The sequence below is a fragment of the Schistocerca americana genome, chromosome 9, assembly GCF_021461395.2.
Source record: "Schistocerca americana isolate TAMUIC-IGC-003095 chromosome 9, iqSchAmer2.1, whole genome shotgun sequence".
Lineage (NCBI taxonomy): Eukaryota > Metazoa > Arthropoda > Insecta > Orthoptera > Acrididae > Schistocerca > Schistocerca americana.
Genome location: NC_060127.1, coordinates 101,240,655 through 101,262,228, shown reverse-complemented (window position 1 = coordinate 101,262,228; position 21,574 = coordinate 101,240,655). Strand labels below are relative to the sequence as shown.

The following is a 21,574-nucleotide window of genomic DNA, read 5'->3' as shown; positions in this document are numbered from 1 at the left end:
AGTGGGAGCTGCACGAGATGCAAAAATCGTCGACGTACAACACCGGGGTAACCAGAGGCCCAACAGAGGTCACAAGCCCATTGATGGCAATGAGGAAGAGTGTGACACAGAACAGAACCCTGTGGGATACCGTTCTCCCGCATCTTAGGGACGCTGAGTGAAGAGCCAATTCAAACCCGGAAGAGCCGCTGAGATAAAAACTCGCGAATAAAAATCTGCATAGGACCATGGATGCCCCAGTCATGGAGGGTAACTAAAATGTGATGGCGCCAAGCCACGTCATACACCTTATGCAGGACAAAGAAGACGTAACAAGATGCTGTTGGTGAGTAAAAGCCTGTCAGATGGCTGATTCCAATCGGGGTAAATAGTCAGTCGGGCCCAGAAGCCACACTGATAAGGGGACAAGAGGCCCCGAGGTTTGAGTGCCCAACATAATCTGAAGATGACCATACTCTCAACCAGTTTACAAAGTACATTTGTAAGGCTAATTGGGCAGTAGCTGTCGAGAGATGTTGGGGTTTTCCCGGGGTTAAGAATGGGGATAACTATACCGTCTCACCACTGTGATGGAAAAGCACCCGTGAGCCTATGTAGTTGAAGACCCTGAGGAGCTGTTGCCTCTGGGAAATGTCCAAGTGTTGGATCATCTGGTTGTGGATGGAGTCCAGCCCAGGGCTGTCTCTTGTGAAGAGCTATGAGGTTGCACCAATTCCCATTCAGCGAAGGGTGCATTATAGGGCTCAACGTGGTGCAGGATGAAACAGAGGGGGTCTGTTCAACTCTCCATTTCTGCTGGAGAAATGTAGGACAGTAGGAAGAGGACAACGATGCCATTGCAAACTGTGTTGTGAGGTGTTCTGCGAGGACCAATGGATCAGTGCACAGAGCACCTTGGAGAATCAGACCTTGGACAGTTGACTATCGCTGGGGGCCTAGAAGGCTACAGAGCTTTGACCAAACCTGCAATGAAGAGGCATACATTCCCAGGGAGGGAACACAGTGCTCCCAACATTCCTTTTTACTTTGCAAAAACAGACATAATGTCTTATGGGATAACAGCAATCAGTGATTTTATAATGTTACTTAAAATCTGTCTTGATTTCAAATTTTTTTTATTTTATTGTTTATTTTTTATTCATATGACCGGTTTCGGTTCATTCAGAACCATCTTTAGATCTGACATTTCAGTTACAGGAGTAACCCGTCCAGATCCATCAACTTTCACATGCTGAGTCACATGTGACGAAACCGGTCTAAAAAAAAAAATTGCAATCAAGACGGATTTTAAGTAACATTCCTTTTTACTCTGTTTAATAAGGTAAAAAGTCTTAGCACAGCGATGCTTAAAAGTGAGGAGGTTGGTCTATGAAGGGTGTCGCTTAAATCTTTGCAACGCCTATTGGCGGTCCTGGACAGTGACTGCGACATAATTGGTCGAACACTGTACTGGCTGTTGACGAGGTGCCCTGTGGATAGGGGGACAGCAGTGCCAACAGCATGAAGAAAGTGGCAGAGATGCCTTGCACGACCACATGAAACGAAGTTTGGGGGGGGGGGGGGGGGTGGCGGGGGGAGTTAAAGTGGACAGCAGATGTATATAAAGGCCAATTGACCCTGCGGAATGCCGAATGTGGGGGCCTGGCGGCAGCAGGGGAACAAGAGAATCACCGGAAAGTAGTCACTGTCACAAAGGTCATCATGTAATGACCAATGTAGGGAAGCCACGAGAGAAGGGGAGGAGATCGTGAGATCGGTAGCAGAGTAGGTGCCATGAGTGACACTGAGGAGGGTAGGTGAACCATCATTGAGGAGACACAAATCAAGGTCTGTGATATAGTGGTCAATTAGGATACCCCTACCCATTGAAGTGACACTTCCCCATAGTGGATGATGGACACTGAAGCCCCAAGGACAAGAAACGGGGGTGGGAGTTGCTGGATTAAGGTAAACAGTGCAACGTAAGCAAGTGGCCTCCCTGGAGGGAGATAGACATTGCAAATGGCGATTGCCAGAGTTGTTTGCACTCAAACCACTATCGCTTCAAAGGTGGTAAATAAATGGATCCAGTCACTGGTGACATCGGAGCAAACCAAAGTGCAGACCCCACCAGATGCTGCCCTGGAGCGAGTACGGTTCCAACAGAACGCCTGATAACCACAAAAAGTTGGATAGTGGTCATCACGGAAATCCGTTTCTTGAAGAAAGAGACAGAAGGCAGAATAAGAAGAGACAAGATGTTTCATTTCCAGTAGGTGACTGTAGTACCCGGTGCAATTCCACTGGATGACTGTGTGGTGCGAGTCCAATGTAGGCATACACTCGCACACACACACATATCCATCCACACATATACAGACACAAGCAGACATATTTAAAGACCAAATATGTCTGCTTGTGTCTGTATATGTGTGGATTGATATGTGTGTGTGTGTGTGTGCGAGTGTATACCCGTCCTTTTTTCCCCCTAAGGTAAGTCTTTCCGCTCCCGGGATTGGAATGACTCCTTACCTTCTCCCTTAAAACCCACATCCTTTCGTCTTTCCCTCTCCTTCCCTCTTTCCTGATGAGGCAACAGTTTGTTGCGAAAGCTTGAATTTTGTGTGTATGTTTGTGTGTCTGTCGACCTGCCAGCACTTTCATTTGGTAAGTCACATCATCTTTGTTTTTATATATATATATATATATATATATATATATATATATATATATATATATATATATATATATATATATATGGGTGTTCAAAAAGAAATGAGCCGGAGTTTGGAATGCGCAAACCGGTGACAGGAAAGTAATATTGTGGCATGTGTCATGAGGGGTGGTTCTGACCAGAGTGTGGAAGTTCACAACCCGTCACTAGACGGCACTCATGCACGTCACATGAGCTAGCAGCAGTGTGCATCAATTGTCCCAAGCCACCAGTCACATTGCAAACAGTGACATGGAGGAGTCAACAGAAGAGCAAAGAGGTGTTGCTGGTTTTTTGACAGCGGAAGGAGTTGGAGGAATGGACATTCAACAATGAATGTCACAAGTGCACAGTGAACACTGCATGTCCCTTGCAAGGGTCAAGGCATGGCACAAGCACTGCTGGGAAGGACGGTTGTCGTCAGCCGACGATGCACTGACTGGAGCACCACAATGCATTACTGATGACAACATCCAGTTGGTGGATGCACTCATTACCCAGGACTGCCGAGTGACAGTGAAAGCCGTAGCCGCTGTGGTCGGATTAAGCATCAGAAGTGTTCACACCATCATTAAGGAAAGACTGCACATGTGCAAAGTGTGTGCCCCATGGGTGCCCCACAGTCTTCAACCACACCAGGAAACGTGTCGAATGGCCCACTGTCTTGCTCATTTGCAGCGCTATTCTCGGGAAGGGAATGCATTCAGGGAACGAGTGGTGGCTGGAGGTGAGTCAGTGTCATGACTTCGAACCAGAATCAAAATGACAATGTATCCAATGGAAGTATCCAGGGTCACCACTGCCAATAAAAGCCAAGGCCATCCATCCACACAAGTGCAGGAAAGGTTATACGGATGTTCTTCTTTGACCAAGATGGCCCCCTTCTGATTCACTTCCTGCAGCACGGGACTACAGTGAATGCCCAGAGTTACTCGCAAACCTTGACCATCTTTCGCCAAGCGATCAAATCAAAACAACCAGGCAGTCTCACCTGAGGGGTCATTCTGCTCCACGACAATGCAAAGCCTCGTACGGCCAACACAGTCGTGGAACTCCTGCTGAAATTCAAATGGGAGTTTTCGGCCGCCCTCCATATAGTCCGGACCTCTCTCGCTGTGATTACGCCATTTTTGGTCCCCTTAAAAAGGCTCTGAGGGGCAAATGATTCACCTCGGATGACGATGTCCAGCTGTACATGCGGAACTGGTTAACATTGCAGTCCCGAGAATTTTATGAGACAGCCATTCACTGCCTTGTATCACAGTGGGACAAGTGCCTCCACAGCCAGGGCCAATACTTTTAAGATACAGGTACTGGTTTCTGTAATTATGCCTCCGGCTCGTTTCTTTTTGAATGCCCCTTATAGTGAGGGAAGTTCTGATAGAATGTAAATAATTTAATATTAAAGGAGACTGACACTCCCCCCGCCCCCCCTGCACACACACCTGTCCACCAACACTGTGCTGGCTGGACCACAACAATACCTCCTTCTATTTCCTCCCTCTACCCACCCCTTCCAATACTACCTGACTCCAGTCCATCTGCCAAAGTTACGACGACAGAATTATCTGTCCACCCGGCACAGTACACGCACACAGAGGTAGGTGTGTGTGTGTGTGTGTGTGTGTGTTTGTGTTTGTGTGTGTGTGTGTGTGTGTGGGGGGGGGGGGTGTCCTTCTTGTGCATGCTTGTATTTGTACTCTAGTTCATCAAAGGATTTTTTCTTAAAGGCAGCAAAGCTTTCATTGTCCATTAGGTTTTCTGTGGATGATGCTGTGATATACAGCAAAGTTGCAATGCTGAAAAATTGTGGTGAAATGGGGGAGGAGCTGCAGAGGATTGACGCTTGGTGCAGGAAATGGCAATTGAACCTCATCATGAACAAATGTATTGTATTATGAATACATACACAGAAAGAAATTTAGCTCATCAAGCTTATAGAACAGTGGTTCAATCAATACTTGAATATTGCTCATCAGGCTGGGATCTGAACCAGATAGGATTGATAGAGGAAAGAGAGAAGATGATTCAAAGAAGAGCAGCAAGTTTTGTTACGGGTTCATTTAGTAAGCACAAAAGCAACACAGAGATGCTCAAGGCAACTATTTGCTTATGCTAGTGGCAGACCGCCAGTTCATACTGTCAGCACTATGTGCTACAGTGACCAGAAATAAAACCCGTTAACATAATTTGACCAAGTCAAAAGTCTTCCCCTTACATACGAACAGAATTATTTTCTGGTTCTACACTAAGTACTTTAAGCTTAAATAGAGCCAAAAGAAGCTGAAGTTTTTGCTAAAGCAATTGCAGTCAAAATACTCATCAATCACCACTTTTTTAACAGTCAATTTCAAAGCACTAAGGTTTTATCTTCAGGCACATAGTATGACAACATTTGAAATTTATCAACAAAAATAGCCAACTTTTGAAAATTTAATATAATTGGATAGATAACAAAAATTTACACACCAAATGACAGCGAGGGGAAACACACATAAAGGTTAAAGAAGTGTGCAAGGTTTTTGAGCCAGTAGCCTCTTCTTCCTTCCGGCAGAAGAGCTGAAGAGGAAGGAAGAGAGATGCAGGAAAAGGACAGGAGATGTTTAGTGAACAGAGATAGTTCGTAAAAGTCGCCCAGAACCTGGGGTCAGGGGAGACGTACCACACAGGATGAGAAGGAAGGACCTTTCCCTTCAAGACTTCTACCAGAACAAGGAGCCACTGGCTCCAAAAGGTTGCACATTTCTTTAACCTTTATGTGTGTTTTCTCCCGCCAACAAAGGCCAATTGTACACGAGTGTTCAAGGCATGTGACGTCACACCACAGCGTGGAATCACGCATAAACAGGATTTGCTGCAGTTAGCAGTGAGACAGGATGTAAACCAGCTACGATTCCCTTTGAAACTGGCCACCGCAGATGGGGATGAAATGTTGAGTTTTAATGTTGAACCTATCTGACCGTGGCATAACAGCCCAGAATATTTCATTAATTGTGACGTTTTCACAGTGTGTGTAATATACAGGGTGTCCCATTTATCTTGACCCCCCCTAAATAACTGTTTGTCCAGATGCAGATTACAAAATGTTTCAAGCAAATGTTCTTTAGCTGTCAGGGGGACATCAGTCAACATGATTGCCTTCATTGTAGCTTTGTTTTTTACAAAGATATGAACAGCAGTATGACTTTTTTAAATGGCACCCTGTGTTTTTTGTTCAGCAATTTATTTCCTCCCCTAAAGACCTATTCAAAGATGTATCACAGTGTACCATTCACTGAAACACAATGTTATTAATTACATAACACAACACTGACTTTGAGCCAGGGGTTACAAACTCGTCCACTTGCTGCAGTTGTCAGAAAACAAATGAAAACCAAGTAAAAACATAACAAAAAATTTACTTTTAGTCTCCTGTACCGTTGCCCAGGAGTAGAACATTCAAAGGTGCTCAAGTGGTGACCCTGGACACCTATACACAGGTGCAATCATTAAATGAAAGAATTATTTACTGCTTCCAGTGTTTCCCGCTGAATAGAATTACAAGCAAGCACGGTATGTTCCTGCACGTCCTCTGGAGTTGTTGGAATATCGTGATAGACAACATCTTTAATGCATCCCCAAAGAAAAAAGTCCAGAGGATTTAAATTAGGAGACCTAGCAGGGCAAGTAGCTGTTCCTCCTCGACCAATTCATCTGGCAGGATACATTCGTTTCAGAACACGAAGTGCACACAAGGCATTATGTGCTGGACATCCATCGTGTTGATACCACATAATCATTCTGGTTCTTAGTGGGACTTCATCCAGAAGAGGAGCAAGAATTCGTCTGAGGAAGTTGGCATACGCTGTGCCGTTTCGACTGCCACTGATGAAATAAGGGCCAATAATTGTAGTACAAAGCATCCCACACATGATGTTAACTCTCCATTGACGCTGATGTTCCACCTGTCTAAGCCATCGTGGGTTGTCGCTGGACCAACAACGCATGTTCCTCGTGTTTACCTTTCATCTGTTTGAGAAGGAACATTCGTCGGTAAATAGAACATTGGAGGAGAAGTTTGGGTTGGCGAGGATTTGCTGCTGTGCCCACTGACAGAACTGTACACGATTCTGGAAATCATTCCCATGCAATTCTTGATGTAGGTGTACATGGTAAGCATGGAACTGGTGACATGTAAGAATACGATGTACACTAGTTTTAGGAATGTCAATCTCGTGTTCAAGCTGTCATGTGCTCACATGTGGATTCATAGCAACGAAAGCGAGACCAGGAACTTTGGCAGCTTCGTCTGTGCGAGTGCTATGACGACTGCGTTGTCGTGGGTTGAAACTTCCTGTTTCCTGAAGCGTCACAACAAGACGAGAAAACATCCACCAGGAAGGTGGGTCCTTGTCAGGATATCGATCTCTATAAAGTTCCATTGCCTGCATAGCATTTCGCCTACCTTCAACGACAACAATAAAAGAAATGTTATGTTGATGCAGTTTGTAGGAAGGACAGTCTTTACTGCAAGTCTACTCTATACAACAGTATTTAAAAGGACTAAACTACTGTACTAAATGTACCCGTACATAAGAAACAGTATTGCAATTACTGTTCTGCTAACTTACATTTCCTGTAGATGAGTAGCATTTCTACCTTCTCTTCGTTGGTGTACATTCTACTCACACAACTCTTCAACTGACGATGGTTGACAGAATGACGGGTGTGCATTCTACTTATGTTTAAATTTGGCCTCTTGTCAACGTCAGCACGTGGATGTGTTCCATTACCCAGAGTACCTGCACTAAGCGCTGGGAGCGTCAACGTCAATGTTGAGTTACGTAATTAATAACGTTGTGTTTCAGTGAATGGTACACTGTGATACATTTCTGACTAGGTCTTTAGGAGAGGAAATGAATTACCGAATAAAAAATACCGGGTGCCATTTAAAAGAGTCATATCGTTGTTCATATCTTTGTAAAAAACAAAGCTACAACGAAGGCAATCATGCTGATTGATGTCCCCCTGACGGCTAAAGAACATTTGCTTGAAAAATTTTGTAATTTGCATCTAGACAAACAGTTATTTAGGGTGGTCAAGATAAATGGGAAACCCTGTATATTTATTTTAAAATTTTCATGGTGATTTATTCTCTCTATTCGAAAGGACCCTGGAAGGACATATCATCAGTTTGCCTGAACACTATTGAAGCTGTTGATTTTCAGATGACAGATCACTTACTCAGAACCTAGAACACAGGCCTTTTTTTTGTTTCAGGGAGACCTATGAATGACAACATTGGTAGATGATATGAAATGGAATAAACATGGTAATTCTGCAGTAAGGAAGACTACTACACAACACAGATTTGTTGGGAGAGCTTTGCAAAAGTGCAGTGCATACAAGAAGCTTAAATACCTTATTTTGGAGTATTGCTCCAACTCATAGACTCTATCAATTAAGCATACAAGAGCTGACATGTAATTTTGGAATTCACATACAACCTGGCTGAATTGCAGTAGGTCAAAGTATCAGATACAAAAGCCTGACAGAGGTGCTCAGGGAACTTAATACGGATATCTTTGAAAGATAGGTTATGAAAATTTAAAGTGCTCTTATTCGAGGACGATGACAAAATTCTTCTGCTTCCATTATACATCCACTGTTAGAGGTTGTGAAAAGACATAGGAATGCGCGAGGTTTCGATATCTTCACAAGTTGAGTCACTGGAGTTTTTATATAACTTTTTATTTTAGCATTTTGGTTATTTGCAACTCTTGTGAGTGGAATGCAATATCCGGCAGAGCTTCATCTAACTGTTGACAATGTCACTTGTGGCTGTCGAGAAGTAGCAGCATCTCGCAGTATGTGAGTATGAGTTTTTTCATGGAAGTTACAGGGTTCAGTGTGGAATGGAATGACAATAATTATTGATATGCAGATAATGAAGTATATGAAAGGTATTCTAATGTGCTACAATCATTACAGTGAATTAATTCAGTATTCACTACTTGCAAACCTGAACCTTACACTCAAAGAAAACAAATCTCACTCATGTCCGGCCCTAAACAAGATGACTCACAATAATGAACTGTAACTGGAGTACCATTTGCTAGCTATGAAAAGGAAGAAATTAATATGGTGCCAGTCAGCTTTTAATAGAGGTGGGCAACATTATAAGTGATTAGTGTGCAAATAAACACCACCTCCAATAGGACTGCCTCTAGTAAAGCGCTGTGACAGCCAGACCAATCTCAGAGTTAATAACAGCTTTAATTTTACTGATCAATATTTTCTACAACATGAGTCTAAGTTTTTATTGATTAAACCTCCTATTTATGCTTTGAGTGCTGTGCAGAAGTTGCTTATCGATTGAAAGTTAGCTAGATAGCTATCTTTGGTTTGAAATATCAGCCCAGTTAATAATCAGCCAGCTCTCTCTGTCTGCTTTGCTTGTTCTGCAAGTTTAGCAACTCATTATTACTGAAAATCTTGATACTAATTTCTGGCTGAAAACTTTTTTCTTTTACCTGTGGAAAACACTACAGCAGTACCCCACCTGGCAAGAGCACAGATTATCAGGTCATATCAGAAATACTCAGTTTAAGAGTTTGCACTGAAATACAGTGAAACCCAGCCTTTACACTTTTCAAGGGGCTTCAAAAAAATGTGTAGAATGTGGGAAATAATGTTTTAAGCTGAAAAAGTTACATATAGGATACCCCTCGCATTTTCGCACTTTATGTATGGTATTTACACAACAGGCATCAAAAGACATGTCAGGGACTTGTTTATTTTTTCTTGTTGTCAAGTGCAAATATGTACATACGAATTGTGTGTGATGTTTGAATATATACTATTCCGCATCTCTTGCATAGTCGTCATCTTTTTGAGGTTATAGGGTACTATGCCACCTCAGTTATGTGGGGAACATACACACACAAACTATCACTCACATTGATTGTTTGTGTAACATTACAAAAAATACATACGTAAATACTGCACTTGACAATGAGAATAAATTCTTGAAACATGTTTTGTTCAGCATGAAAACAACACGTAACTGGCACTGTGTTTTAACTAAAATGCTAAGCAAAGTGAATGATAGTTTCAACTAAAGCTACAAATGGCCAAATGCCGAACACACTAAATATGGTTCAACAAAGGTGTCACGATGGTCACAACAATCACGAAATTGCATTTGCACAGTAGAGACAGTTTGGAAGTAGTTGTGATTGGTCACGATATCATTATTCGAAAGAACCTAGTTACTCCCATCAGCCACAACGCCAAATAGAGCTTGGCAGTGGCAGGAGATACAGCACGAACTGTTCCAACTTTTATATGTTTGCATGTTCAGATCCGATGAGTAGAGTGCCCTGGTGTCAAGAAACTTAACCACGTAGTATTTGTAGATACTACTGGACGGTCAACATCATTTTTTTCGTAATGTGTAAATTGCAGGAAAATTATAAATACATTGAGACAAAATCAGGTGCAAATTAACATTGCGGACATAGGAAATTTGACAGGAACGATAAGAAATGTCGTAAACGGCGGAAAACATTAATTTCGGGAACATAAAAGACGGGTTATACTGTATGTTAGTTAAGTGGTAAGACAGGCACATGTAAAGAGTTGCGGTTCACATAAATGAGCAAGTAATCATTTTCCATTGATGTTTGTTAGTTTCATGTACCATGGCTCATTTTACATGATAAATCATATTGATGTGGAATGAGTCATTTTTCATTCAAATCATAAATTAATGCTGACATTTATACATTTTTTTTTAGTGATTCCTACCCACCACCAAATATATACTCTATAGAATAGGAGGAGTTATCAAGACGACATTTTTTCAGTTGGTTTCAAATTTCACTTTGCTGTCTGTCGTACATTTTATATCAAGGGTTAAGTGATCAAAAACTTTAGTTGTAGCACTGTCCATCCCTTTTCCTGCTAAAGATAACCTTAATGTAGATTAATGGACATAATTTTTCCTTCTGGTATTGTAATTATGTATATCATTGTTCCTTTTGAACTGTAGTGGATTACTTACAATGAACTTCGTGACGGCGTAATTATAAAGTGAAGAGGTAGTCATAATACCCAACTCCTTAAACAGATTTCTACAAGATGATCGTGGGTGAATACCACACATTATTCTTACAGCATGTTTTTGAGTAATGAAGACTTTCTTTCTTAAAGATGGGTTATCTTAAAACATTATTCCATATGACATTATAGAATGAAAATATGCAAAATATATCAACTTACCGATTTGCCACTCCCCGAGATTTTCAATGATTCTAAGTGCAAATGTGCCTGTACTAAGTTGTCTTTGGAGTTACAAAACGTACTTTTTCTCATTTACATCATCTTCAATGTGGACACCTAAGAATTTTGAAGTTCCACCCTATTTTTTATTTCTTCAGCATGTGTTACACTTATCATTGGTGTAGTGTCCCATGATGTGCAGAACTAATTTTTTTTTTTTTTTTTTTTTTTTAAATTGAGGGTGAAAGCATTCGAAGAAAACCAATCAGCAATACTTTAAAGAGCACTTTTTAGCATTCCTTCTGTTTCTGTATGTATGCTTGGGCTGATTACAATACTAGTGTCATCAGCCAAAATAAATAATTCTGCATATTAGACGGAAGGTTGTTTACATATACGAGGAACAACAGTGGACCTAAGACTGAGCCTTGGGGGTTCCCCATACATGATTTCTCCCCAATTACAATTACATCCTCAGACTACATTGGTTGAATTACTAAGTACAACTTCATGCACTCTTTTGGTTGAATATGACATTATCTATTGTTTGGCTGCACCATCAATCCCACAAAACTTCCGATTTATCTATGAAAAATACTGTAATTCACACAGTCAAATGCTTTAGACAGGTGGCAGAAAATATCAACTACTGCTATTTTATTATTTAATGCTTGTAAAATCTGGTGAGTAAACATGTAAATGACATTCTCAGTAGAGCAACTTTTTTGGAACCCAGACTGTGATTTTCTAAGGATATTATTGTTGCTAAGGTGAGATACTATTCAAGAATATGTCACCCCAAAAATTTTGGAAAGCAACATATTCATTTTTTGTAGTTCTGTTTGAGATCATTCCTGGGAAAGGGTGTACTAGTTCAGCTAAAGTGAATTTGCTATAAAAATGCATTCTGATAACAACCATTCAGTGGAAGGATAAGGCATACTTACTACATAAAGAAATTGAGTAAACAAAAATTATAATATATGAGTCATATTTTTGTTGAGAGGCAATTGATTGCTCATACTGGAATTCTGTAACAGCTATTCACTTTATATTTATCTCATAAAAGGATTCCAGTTGACATATCACACTTTGGTGAAATTAACATTATTCAAGATAATTTCAAGTCAATCTGTTCTTGTTAACTAAAGTTCATATTTTCAACAATGAATGATATAAGCAAAATTACGATCACAGAAAAGTGTTGTAAGAATCTACCTGAAGTAGAGTTCTAAAAGAATATTGACAGAACTGCCTCATAAATTTTTAAAGTACAGAGAATGATTTGGAAAAGCAGCTGGATACACTGTTTGAAGATGACTCAAAATGTTAAACTACTCATCAAGGAGTGAAAATTTGTAATTTAGGTATTTGAAAATGTTAAAGGGCAGATCAGCTTAAGGCAGCAAAAATTTGACAATATTCAACTTTTTTTCTACCACAGAAAACTTATAAGAATAAAATCTGACATGCCCAAACAGTTGGTCTTCTTACACAGGATAAAAATATAATCTATGATAAAGAAACCATTTTTACTCCCTTTTAAGCTGTTTCGATATTGGAGTGGTTGCAAAATAGTACTATAGCATTTTTCTCATGCCCAGAGACGTTTTAAACTTTTTAGTGTTGAGCTTAGTTTACTTTATTGGCAAAATACATATCTACAAAAACAGTGCTCTTTCAGATAGATATCACAATAAATAATATATTTAATTTTTTGAACTTTTTAAACATTGTAATATGTTTTAAACTGAGAGGCTATTCATCAGAATGATCGGATTTTAGTTGATTCTGTTGATAATATATAGTTACATATACCCAAAAAATTTCAAAGTTCTATCACATTTAGTTTTTGAGTTACGAGGGAAACAGATAACGAAAATGTGAAGTGCAGGAAATGAGTGATAAACATTGCTATACATTTTTCATGCCTTTGTTGTTGCATTAATGTAAATCAAAAGTCACCAGCAGAGTAGGTTGGCTCTTCTAATGATGCTTGGTAGTCTGTCTTCTCTAATCTGAACTTTCTCTTTCTCTTTCTTGTCTCTTATTGTTGTTTCTGGCTTCCTTCTCCCCGCCGACTTTATTCGCATTGTATCCACTTGGTCCAATGCAAATTTACCAAACATTACACACTCAATTCGTAACAGTGTAATTACTTCCAGTCTACCTTTCATGCCTTCATTGAATGTAATTATTGCAGTATTAGCTGTAATTTTAATAACCACCTTCGCACAAAATCCAGTTTTGGGACAAACTTTCCATATTTTACTGTCCAGTGACTGGTTCACATTTCGTGTATCAGTTCCAACGCATTTTTTTAAGCGCTCTGTGGCAGCTAAATTCTTAAACACAGGCCTGACAGCTTCAATCCCTGAAGGTGGTAAAGTATTTCTGTGCCTACAGCTATTAACAGTTCTGTCAGATACTATACGTTGATATGGTCACCATGACTCATTTTCCTTGAGACAAAAATAAAGCATCAGGTTGGAATCAGAAGAACATTTGTGATACCACAAAGTACATGTAGCTGCTCTCATGTTAATAACATAATCAGAATTTTTCTAAGGTATTCCCATAATATGAGGTGGTTGTGTTTGTGATGGGATTTGTCTGTCAGTCTCTTTTTGCCACATAGAGGTTTTCTGACAGAGAGATATATACTTTTGTACAAACTTCACACAAGTTGACTGCTAAGTATGAGAAATTTAGCTTCAAAACTGCATATAATATGAGAAATTTAGTTAAATGCACAATTAGACACAAGGAAAATTTAAAGTTACACTTAGGGTTGGGTTTCAATGGGCAGATTGGAAGCATTGATTTACTATTTACTCCATAACATAAAAACTATTTACAGGTATTGTAATATTTTTTCACTAAAATGTTCCTAAACATCTGAAGCCTAAGAAAAAAATAATTTTGAAAAATCAGCTTCTTGAAAATCTTAAGTTGTATCTGCCCCCTTACGTGAGAAGCACATATATGCATAATAAAAATGTTAGAGGGAACTTACGGCATATTTTTCTGAGTGTGACTTGCCCTTCAAGTGCACTGACGCACAGTGGAGGTCGCCCATCCAGGTGCTGCACAGCTTACAAAACCAAGCAGTGGCTGACACAAAAAATTGCAAACCTGAAGCAAACGAAACAAACAAAAACTTCAGCAACGTTGTTGAATACTAAAGCACTTATTTCAAATGCTAGATATGTATACGTACCAGTAAAACCTCATACATCCAAGTGTCTGTATAAACTTCAAAGCGCAAAAATTGTCACAAACAACTGTGCACAACAGCTCACATAAGATTAAGAGATCAGTTTTTTGAACAATTCTACAAATATAAGTGACCAAATTCAGTTATTCATGGTGTTAAAAAACAAATCTGTTACAAGTAAACAGGTCTGCAAGACTTTTAGATGCTGAAGGTGTTTTTTCATTAAATCTAAGAGAAGCTGAAAGTAAACAATGTTTTATTTATCAGTTAAATAAATAGCGACCAATTATAAGTTGGCTCTTAACAATAAAACAAAAAATATTTGTAGAGTTCTCAAACAACATACATACAATACCTGACAACATCTCAAGTAGAAAAATTTATGTTAATGAACGTGGGTATAAAAAAATAAAACCATAATGTTAGAACACAGTATATGAGGTGTGCTACTTGACACAGTCAAATCAATCAAATATCTAAGCATAATGTTGCAAAGTAATACGAAATGGAACGAGCAGGTACAGATGATATTAGGGAAGGCGAATGGTCAACTTTGATTTATTGGCAGAATTTTCGGAATGTGTAGCTTATCTATAGAGAAGACTCCTTATAGACCTCTGGTTTAAACAGCGTAAGACGATCCATGATAGCTCACAGTGTTGTTGCAAGCTTTCAACTGTGAAGCACTGCTAATGACTGCATGCGAAAATGGTAGGGCACGTGCATGTTTGCTGGTTCCAAGGATGAACCTTGTCCAGTCTGTACTATAATTTGTACAATACTGTAATTTATAAAATGTTACATCCACAGTCTTTACACAGTAACATGGTCAACTAAGACTTTGATGTATGAGTTTCATTATGTCTTTTCTGGGCTGCACTTGTAAATGCTAAGAATGAATTTTTTTTTATTAAGCATTTCATGTGGATTAAAATATTCGACGCTTTGTGTTTAAATATTCATGACAAATAAAATGTTTTAAGTGATTTTTGTAAGTGTATTATTATGTGGTTGCTATGTGCCCATTTGTGTTGTCCTAATGTCCTACAAATTGGAATGTTGTGTTGTTAAGTACCAGATGATGGCTTATGGCCAAAACCGGTAGCACTAATAAAATCCAGTTAATGCAGTTCAGCATTATGAGTTTTTGAAACATACACTGACAGCTGAAAACTGACAGAAGAAAACCTATGAAAATATACTGTTAATATTAAGAGTATACTGATCAAGAGAAAGCAATAAAGTTTCAATTTATGCTGTAATTTCATGTTTATTTTATTTTTTCAACATAAAAGAAAGAACTTCACGATTTCCACACTAATGTACCTAAAGATAGGCCTTGAAGTGGTGAATCTTTTGACATCTGATGTACATAGCTAACAGCAGCTGTTTGTGACATATTTCAGTTTTGCCTCAAATCACAACTTACATTTTGCTTAATTATCCTGATTATTTTAAAGAAATTCTACATCTCCCAAAACTAGGCCTCATGCTAGTCTAATCCGATACCTGATTTATCCATTTCAGACACTTCGTTTGGATATCGTAATTCAGATAGCAACCCACAGCGTAATTTATAAGAAGTTTTGTTGTTTTCGCTCCGCTCAAACATTTGCCCTAAAAGATTGAATTAAAAATTAAATTTGTAGTATTCAGCCCAGATATCACAGTGAGCAATGAGAATCTCAGTGACAGATTCATATAAACCAGGCTTACAAAATATAATGCGTTTTGTTCTCCCCCCCCCTCCCCCCTTTCAAGATTTGGTAAAGCATATTCTTTCTCCTTGGTTGCCTTGATCTTAAGCTCACACATGTGTCAACAGATATGCAAAACATCTTTGAGGATGTTATAACAATTACAAGAATGCAGCCGAGTCACGTCTTCAACAACCACTGATATGTCAATTTCAATTTTCAAAACAAAATTAAATGAGAGACCATGATATGAGGAGTACATTCAGAAAGATAACATACACACACGTATTCACACGCGTGCCTTGATATGAGGAGCACCTACAGAGAGATAACACACACACACACACACACACACACACACACACAGAGTGAACAACTAATGCCGCCACAAAACCAAAGATGAGCAACATCAGCAATTATTGATACCAAATGTTAATTACCAACGAGTTGAGCACGTAGTATTAATTCTCAACACTATCCCAATACCTGGAGTTGCATGTCAGATTCTCTGTGTTGTTAGATTCCATGGGATTACCGGTGCCAAGACTATGTTCTGCAATAGCAGATATGCTTGTCTAATGCACGCATGTGTGATGCATATTCTCAATACACCAGTCGTCCTTGGTTCTGATGATCTGATTGATATAGACCTTATCTTACACAATGGATGAAAAGCACACTTCACACTGTCTTTCCACAGAGTGCAACCAATTCTGTTGGAAACGCCACCTGCATAAGGCAAACAGGCCACAAAGTTAGGTGTCACCTCATTTTTTTCATCACTCACCCAATTGTTTGGCAATGCAGCCTGTCATAAAGCAGCATGTGTGAAGCGATTGTTTATGGGCACTGACTGATTGATTAACTGAGAGGGGTTATGGGATCAAATGGCGAAGTCATCAGTCCTGTGAATCTGAAGTGAGTCACAAGAACAAGGGTCTGCTAAAAATGGACGGATCCAGCCAGGAGAGTCAAATTATAAAATAATGGTCATTAAACACACAGTAAAGACATAAAAGTTGAGACCGAATCTAAAAATTGGAAGAAAAAAAAAAGGGTGGGGGCTCATAGGGTCACAGACCGAGAACACTAAAAGATGTCCCAACAACAACCAACCTGCCCCACCTTGAAGACTAAAGGAGAACCTTATATCTGGAAATAAAAACCACTTTCACAGAGGAAACTGAGGACCAGTCCAACCATCTGTGGATCACCTGCTAATATTAAATTTAAGAAATCGGAAAGACTATACTTAACACGAAGGGCCAAAAGAAGGGGTCACTCCACCAATATGTGAGATATCGTCAGTCTGGCTCCACAACCACATTGTGGGGTGGGTTGTTACATAGAAGGGAACAATGGGTGAGCCGCGTATGACCGATGTGTAAATGGCGTAAAACAGTGGACTCCTTCCGAGAGGAGCGAAAGGAAGAGCTCCAAACTGCACTAGACTCGTCAATTGTACTGAATTTATTAATATGAGCAGTAGCGCCTCAGATGACAAAGAGATTTGACGTAGATCCACATATCCACAGCTGAAAACACGAAAGGAAATGGGGGGAGGAGGTGGGGGTGGGGTGGGGGCTAAGTATCAGCTTCTCTAGCCAAACGGTCAGCCAATTCATTCCCTTGGATGCCCATATGACTTGGGACCCAGAGAAACACCTGGACAGGCAGGGCACAGAGAGGTCATGAATAGCAGAGACTAAAGTTAGTTATGTAGGAGGAAACAATGAGTGAACCAGGTATGACCAATGCGTAAATGGCGTAAAACAGTGGACTCGTTCCGAGAGGAGCAGAAAGAAGAGCGCCAAACTGCAGTAGACTCCTTGATTGTGCGGAGTTTATTATTATGGGCAGTAATGCTCCAGAGGGCATTCCACTTTTGGGCAAAGAGAGATTTGACATAGATCTGCATACCCACAGGTGGAATCATGAAAGGAAATGGGGTAAGTGTCTGCTTCTCTGGCAAAACGGTGAGCCAGTGCATTCCCTCAGATGCCCACAAGACTTGGAACCCAGAAAAGATGACTGAACAGGTGGCACGAGCAAGAGAAGGTCATGGATAGCAGACATCAGAGGGTGAGGCGAGTAGCATTGATCAATAGCTTGCAGGCTGCTCATGGAGTCTGAAAAAATTAACACACCTGAGAAACAAAAAGAAGGGCCCCGTGAATGGCTAGAAGCTCTGCTGTGAACATACTACATTATCCCAATAATAAATGGTGATTGAAGCCAGTAGGAAAGGTGAAAGTGTATCCTAACTTATAGATTATCTTTGACCCATCAGTGTAAAAGATGGTGGCACCTTGGAACTCTGCCAGAAAACCATTGGAGTGACAGAGATCTTAGGACCCTGGAATAGATCGGTCCTAATCCGTGGTCTAGGCACCATCCAGAGGGGGAGGGGGAGGAGGAGGGGGAGGGGGGGGGGATGTGAGGAAGGACATGAGGTGCAGTCCAGTGAGTGGAGATGGAGATCCCAACAGAGGGAAGTGAGACGCATGCCACCTGGCAATATTACTCATGAGAAGGTGTCAGGAGGGAGATGTCAGTCATTGGCGAAAAGCACAAGGTACACAGGATGGTCAGGGAAGTGGCAAAAGGAGATTGCATAAGAAGCAATAAGTTGGCTCCGTTGGACGTGTAGAATGGGAATCCCCACTTCCGTGAGGAGAGAAGTAAAGAGACTGGGTTGGCTAGTGGATTAGAGGGATATATAGTGCTGGAATGGGAACAGGGAAGGGGCTAGATGGGTGAGAACAATGACTAACGATGGTTGAGGCCAGGAGGGTTACGGGACCATAGGATACATTGCAGCGAGAGTTCCCACATGTGCAATACAGAGAGGCTGGTGTTGGTGGGAAGGATCCATATGGCACAGTCTGTGAGGCAGTCATTCAAATGAAGGATGCTGTGTTGGGCGGCATGCTCAGCAACAGGGTGGTCCTTTTGTTTCTTGGTCACAGTTTGTCGGTGGCCATTCGTGCAGACAGGCAGCTTGTTGGTTGTCATGCCTACATAGAATGCAGCACAGTGGTTGTAGCTTACCTTGTCAATCACATGACTGGTTTCACAGGTAGCCCTGTCTTTGATGGGATAGGTGATGTTAGCGACCGGACTGGAGTAGGGGGTGGTAGGAGGATGTATGGGACACGTCTTGCATCCAGGTCTACTACATGGATATGAGCCATGAGGTAAGGGATTGGGAGCAGGAGTTGTGTAAGGATGGACGAGTATATTGTGCAGGTTGAGTGGACGGCGGAATACCACTGTAGGAGGGGTGGGAAGGATAGTGGACAGGACATTTCTCATTTCAGGGCATGACGAGGGGTAATCGAAACCCTGGCGGAGAATGTAATTCAGTTGCTCCGGTCCCAGACGGTACTGAGTTACGAGGGGAATGCTCCTCTGTGGCCGGACTGTGGGACTTTGGGAGGTGGTGGGAGACTGGAAAGATAAGGCACAGGAGATTTGTTTTTGTATAAGGATGGGAGGATAATTACGGTCAGTGAAGGCTTCAGTGAGACCCTCGGTATATTTTGAGAGGGACTGCTCATCACTGCAGATGCAATGACCACGGGTGGCTAGGCTGTATGGAAGGGACTTCTTGGTACGGAATGGGTGACAGCTGTCGAAGTGGAGGTATTGCTGGTGGTTAGTAGGTTTGATATGGACAGAGGTACTGATGTAGCCATCTCTGAGGTGAAGGTCAACATCCAGGAAGGTGGCTTGTTGTGTTGAGTGGGACCATGTGAAGCTAATGGGGGAGAAGATGTTTAGGTTCTGGAGGAATGTGGATAGGGTGTCCTCACCCTCGATCCAGATCACAAAGGTGTCATCAAGGAATCTGAACCAGGTGAGGGATTTAGGATTGTGGGTGTTTAGGAAGGATTCCTCTAGATGGTCCATGAATAGGTTGGCACAATATGGTGCCATGTGGGTGCCTATAGGTGTACCCTGGATTTGTTTGTAGGTAATGCCTTCAAGGGAGAAGTAAATGTGGGTGAGGTTATAGTTGATGGTGACTAAGAAGGTGGTTGTTGGTTTGGAATCTATTGGGTTTTGGGAAAGGTAGTGTTCAACAGGGGTAAGGCCATGAGCTTAGGGATGTTAATATAAAGGGAGGCAGCAGTAATGGTGACGAGCAGGGCATTGTGTGGTAAAGGAAGAGGAACTGTGTTTAGTTGGTGGAGGAAATGGTTGGTATCTTTTATACAGGTGAGTAGGTTCTGGCTGAAGGTTTTGGTCTACGAGAGCAGAGATTCCCCCACTGAGAGCACAGTAATCAGCCACAATGTGGCATCCTGGGTAGTTGGGTTTATGGACTTTTGAAAGCATGTAGAAGGTAGGAGTGCATGGAGCCATAGGAGAGAGAGACTACTCCAGGGAGAGGTTCTGGGATGAGCCTAAAGATTTGAGGAGAGACTGGAGATCCTGCTGGATTTCTGGAATGGGGTCACTGTGGGAGGATTTGTAGGTGGATGTATCTGACAGCTGATGGCGTCCTTTTGCCAGCTAATCCCTGTGGTTCAAAACAACAGCAGTGGAGCCTTTGTTCACAGGTAGGATTATAAGATCAGTATCAGTTTTTAGGTGGTAGACTGCGGTTCTTTCTGCTCATGTCAGGTCAGTTTGGATGTTGAAGGATTTGGGAAATGATGGTGAGACAATGTTCAACGTTAAGAAATTCTGGAAAGTTAACAGGGGGTGATTTGGGGGCAGTGGGGGTGGATCACCCTCTCTCCATCTCATCCCTGCATGCTCCCCAGCAGCATTTCACCATCCCCCAACCTCCCCTCACCAGCCTCCTACTTACCACCACCCAGTTGCCTCTCCCAACATGCATTGCTGCTGCTCAGAGTCTGGCTTCAATTGCAAGAGAGTGTGGGCGTGTATGTGAGTTGTGCTGTGCTGTGCTGTGCTGTGCTGTGTGTGTGTGTGTGTGTGTGTGTGTGTGTGTGTGTGTGTGTGTAGTCCATTTTTGACAAATGCATTGTTGGCCAAAAGCTTATTTTGTGACAGTCCTTTTGTTGTGCCTATCTGTGATTCAGCACCAGTGCTATATGGTGAGTAGCAACTATCCTCTTCATAATATTGTTACTAACATATCAGAGTCATTCAAATGCAGTCTCCCTAAATGACGTAGGAAATTCATTGGGTTCTGAAGGTGATGTACATCCTAACCTACTAGTGGGCTAACCAGAGTATCAAGGTGTTTTGCTACACAGCATGCCTGAGCACCAATGTTACTGATAATCAGCCTAAGAGAAAGCCCAATGTGGATTATCAGGATGGCATAAAATTTAGGGGGACAAAACAATAAGAGTTATGACTTTTGACAGTCTCAGATACTGTAATATTACCCTTGGGCATAGGAGCCCCAGTGAACACATGACATACTGCTCTCCCAATCTTCTCTCGTGCATCAGATGGTAGTTTAAAAACAGCCTGTTTGACAGGACTTGTAAAACCAAGAAGCGGGAAATGATTGAGCATAGGTGTAAAGTTTAAACCTTTCTATAACAGAGAAGCTGCATCGTCCAAAGCTTTCTTCATGAGATTGATCGCAGAATGTTGAGATGCAGTATTACACTCAAGAGTCACTGAAAAGTTCCAACTTAGCCAAATGCCGTGCAGTACCAAAACGACATTCCCAGACCATGACTGAGGGACACCATCTACCCATGTAAAGAAAATGTGGAA

At 41.2% G+C, this 21,574-nt stretch overlaps 1 protein-coding gene across 5 annotated transcripts in view; it reads right to left on the bottom strand.

Moving 5' to 3' along the window:
• The window catches only part of LOC124551376 (zinc finger matrin-type protein CG9776-like), a 265,653-nt gene that overhangs the window by 84,083 nt on the left and 159,996 nt on the right, over window positions 1-21,574 (bottom strand). For all 5 annotated transcript variants that reach the window (XM_047126421.1, XM_047126425.1, XM_047126422.1 and 2 more), the window contains one exon: window positions 13,971-14,089. In XM_047126421.1, the coding sequence (XP_046982377.1) occupies window positions 13,971-14,089 (119 nt within the window). The remainder of the gene's footprint in view (window positions 1-13,970; window positions 14,090-21,574) is intronic.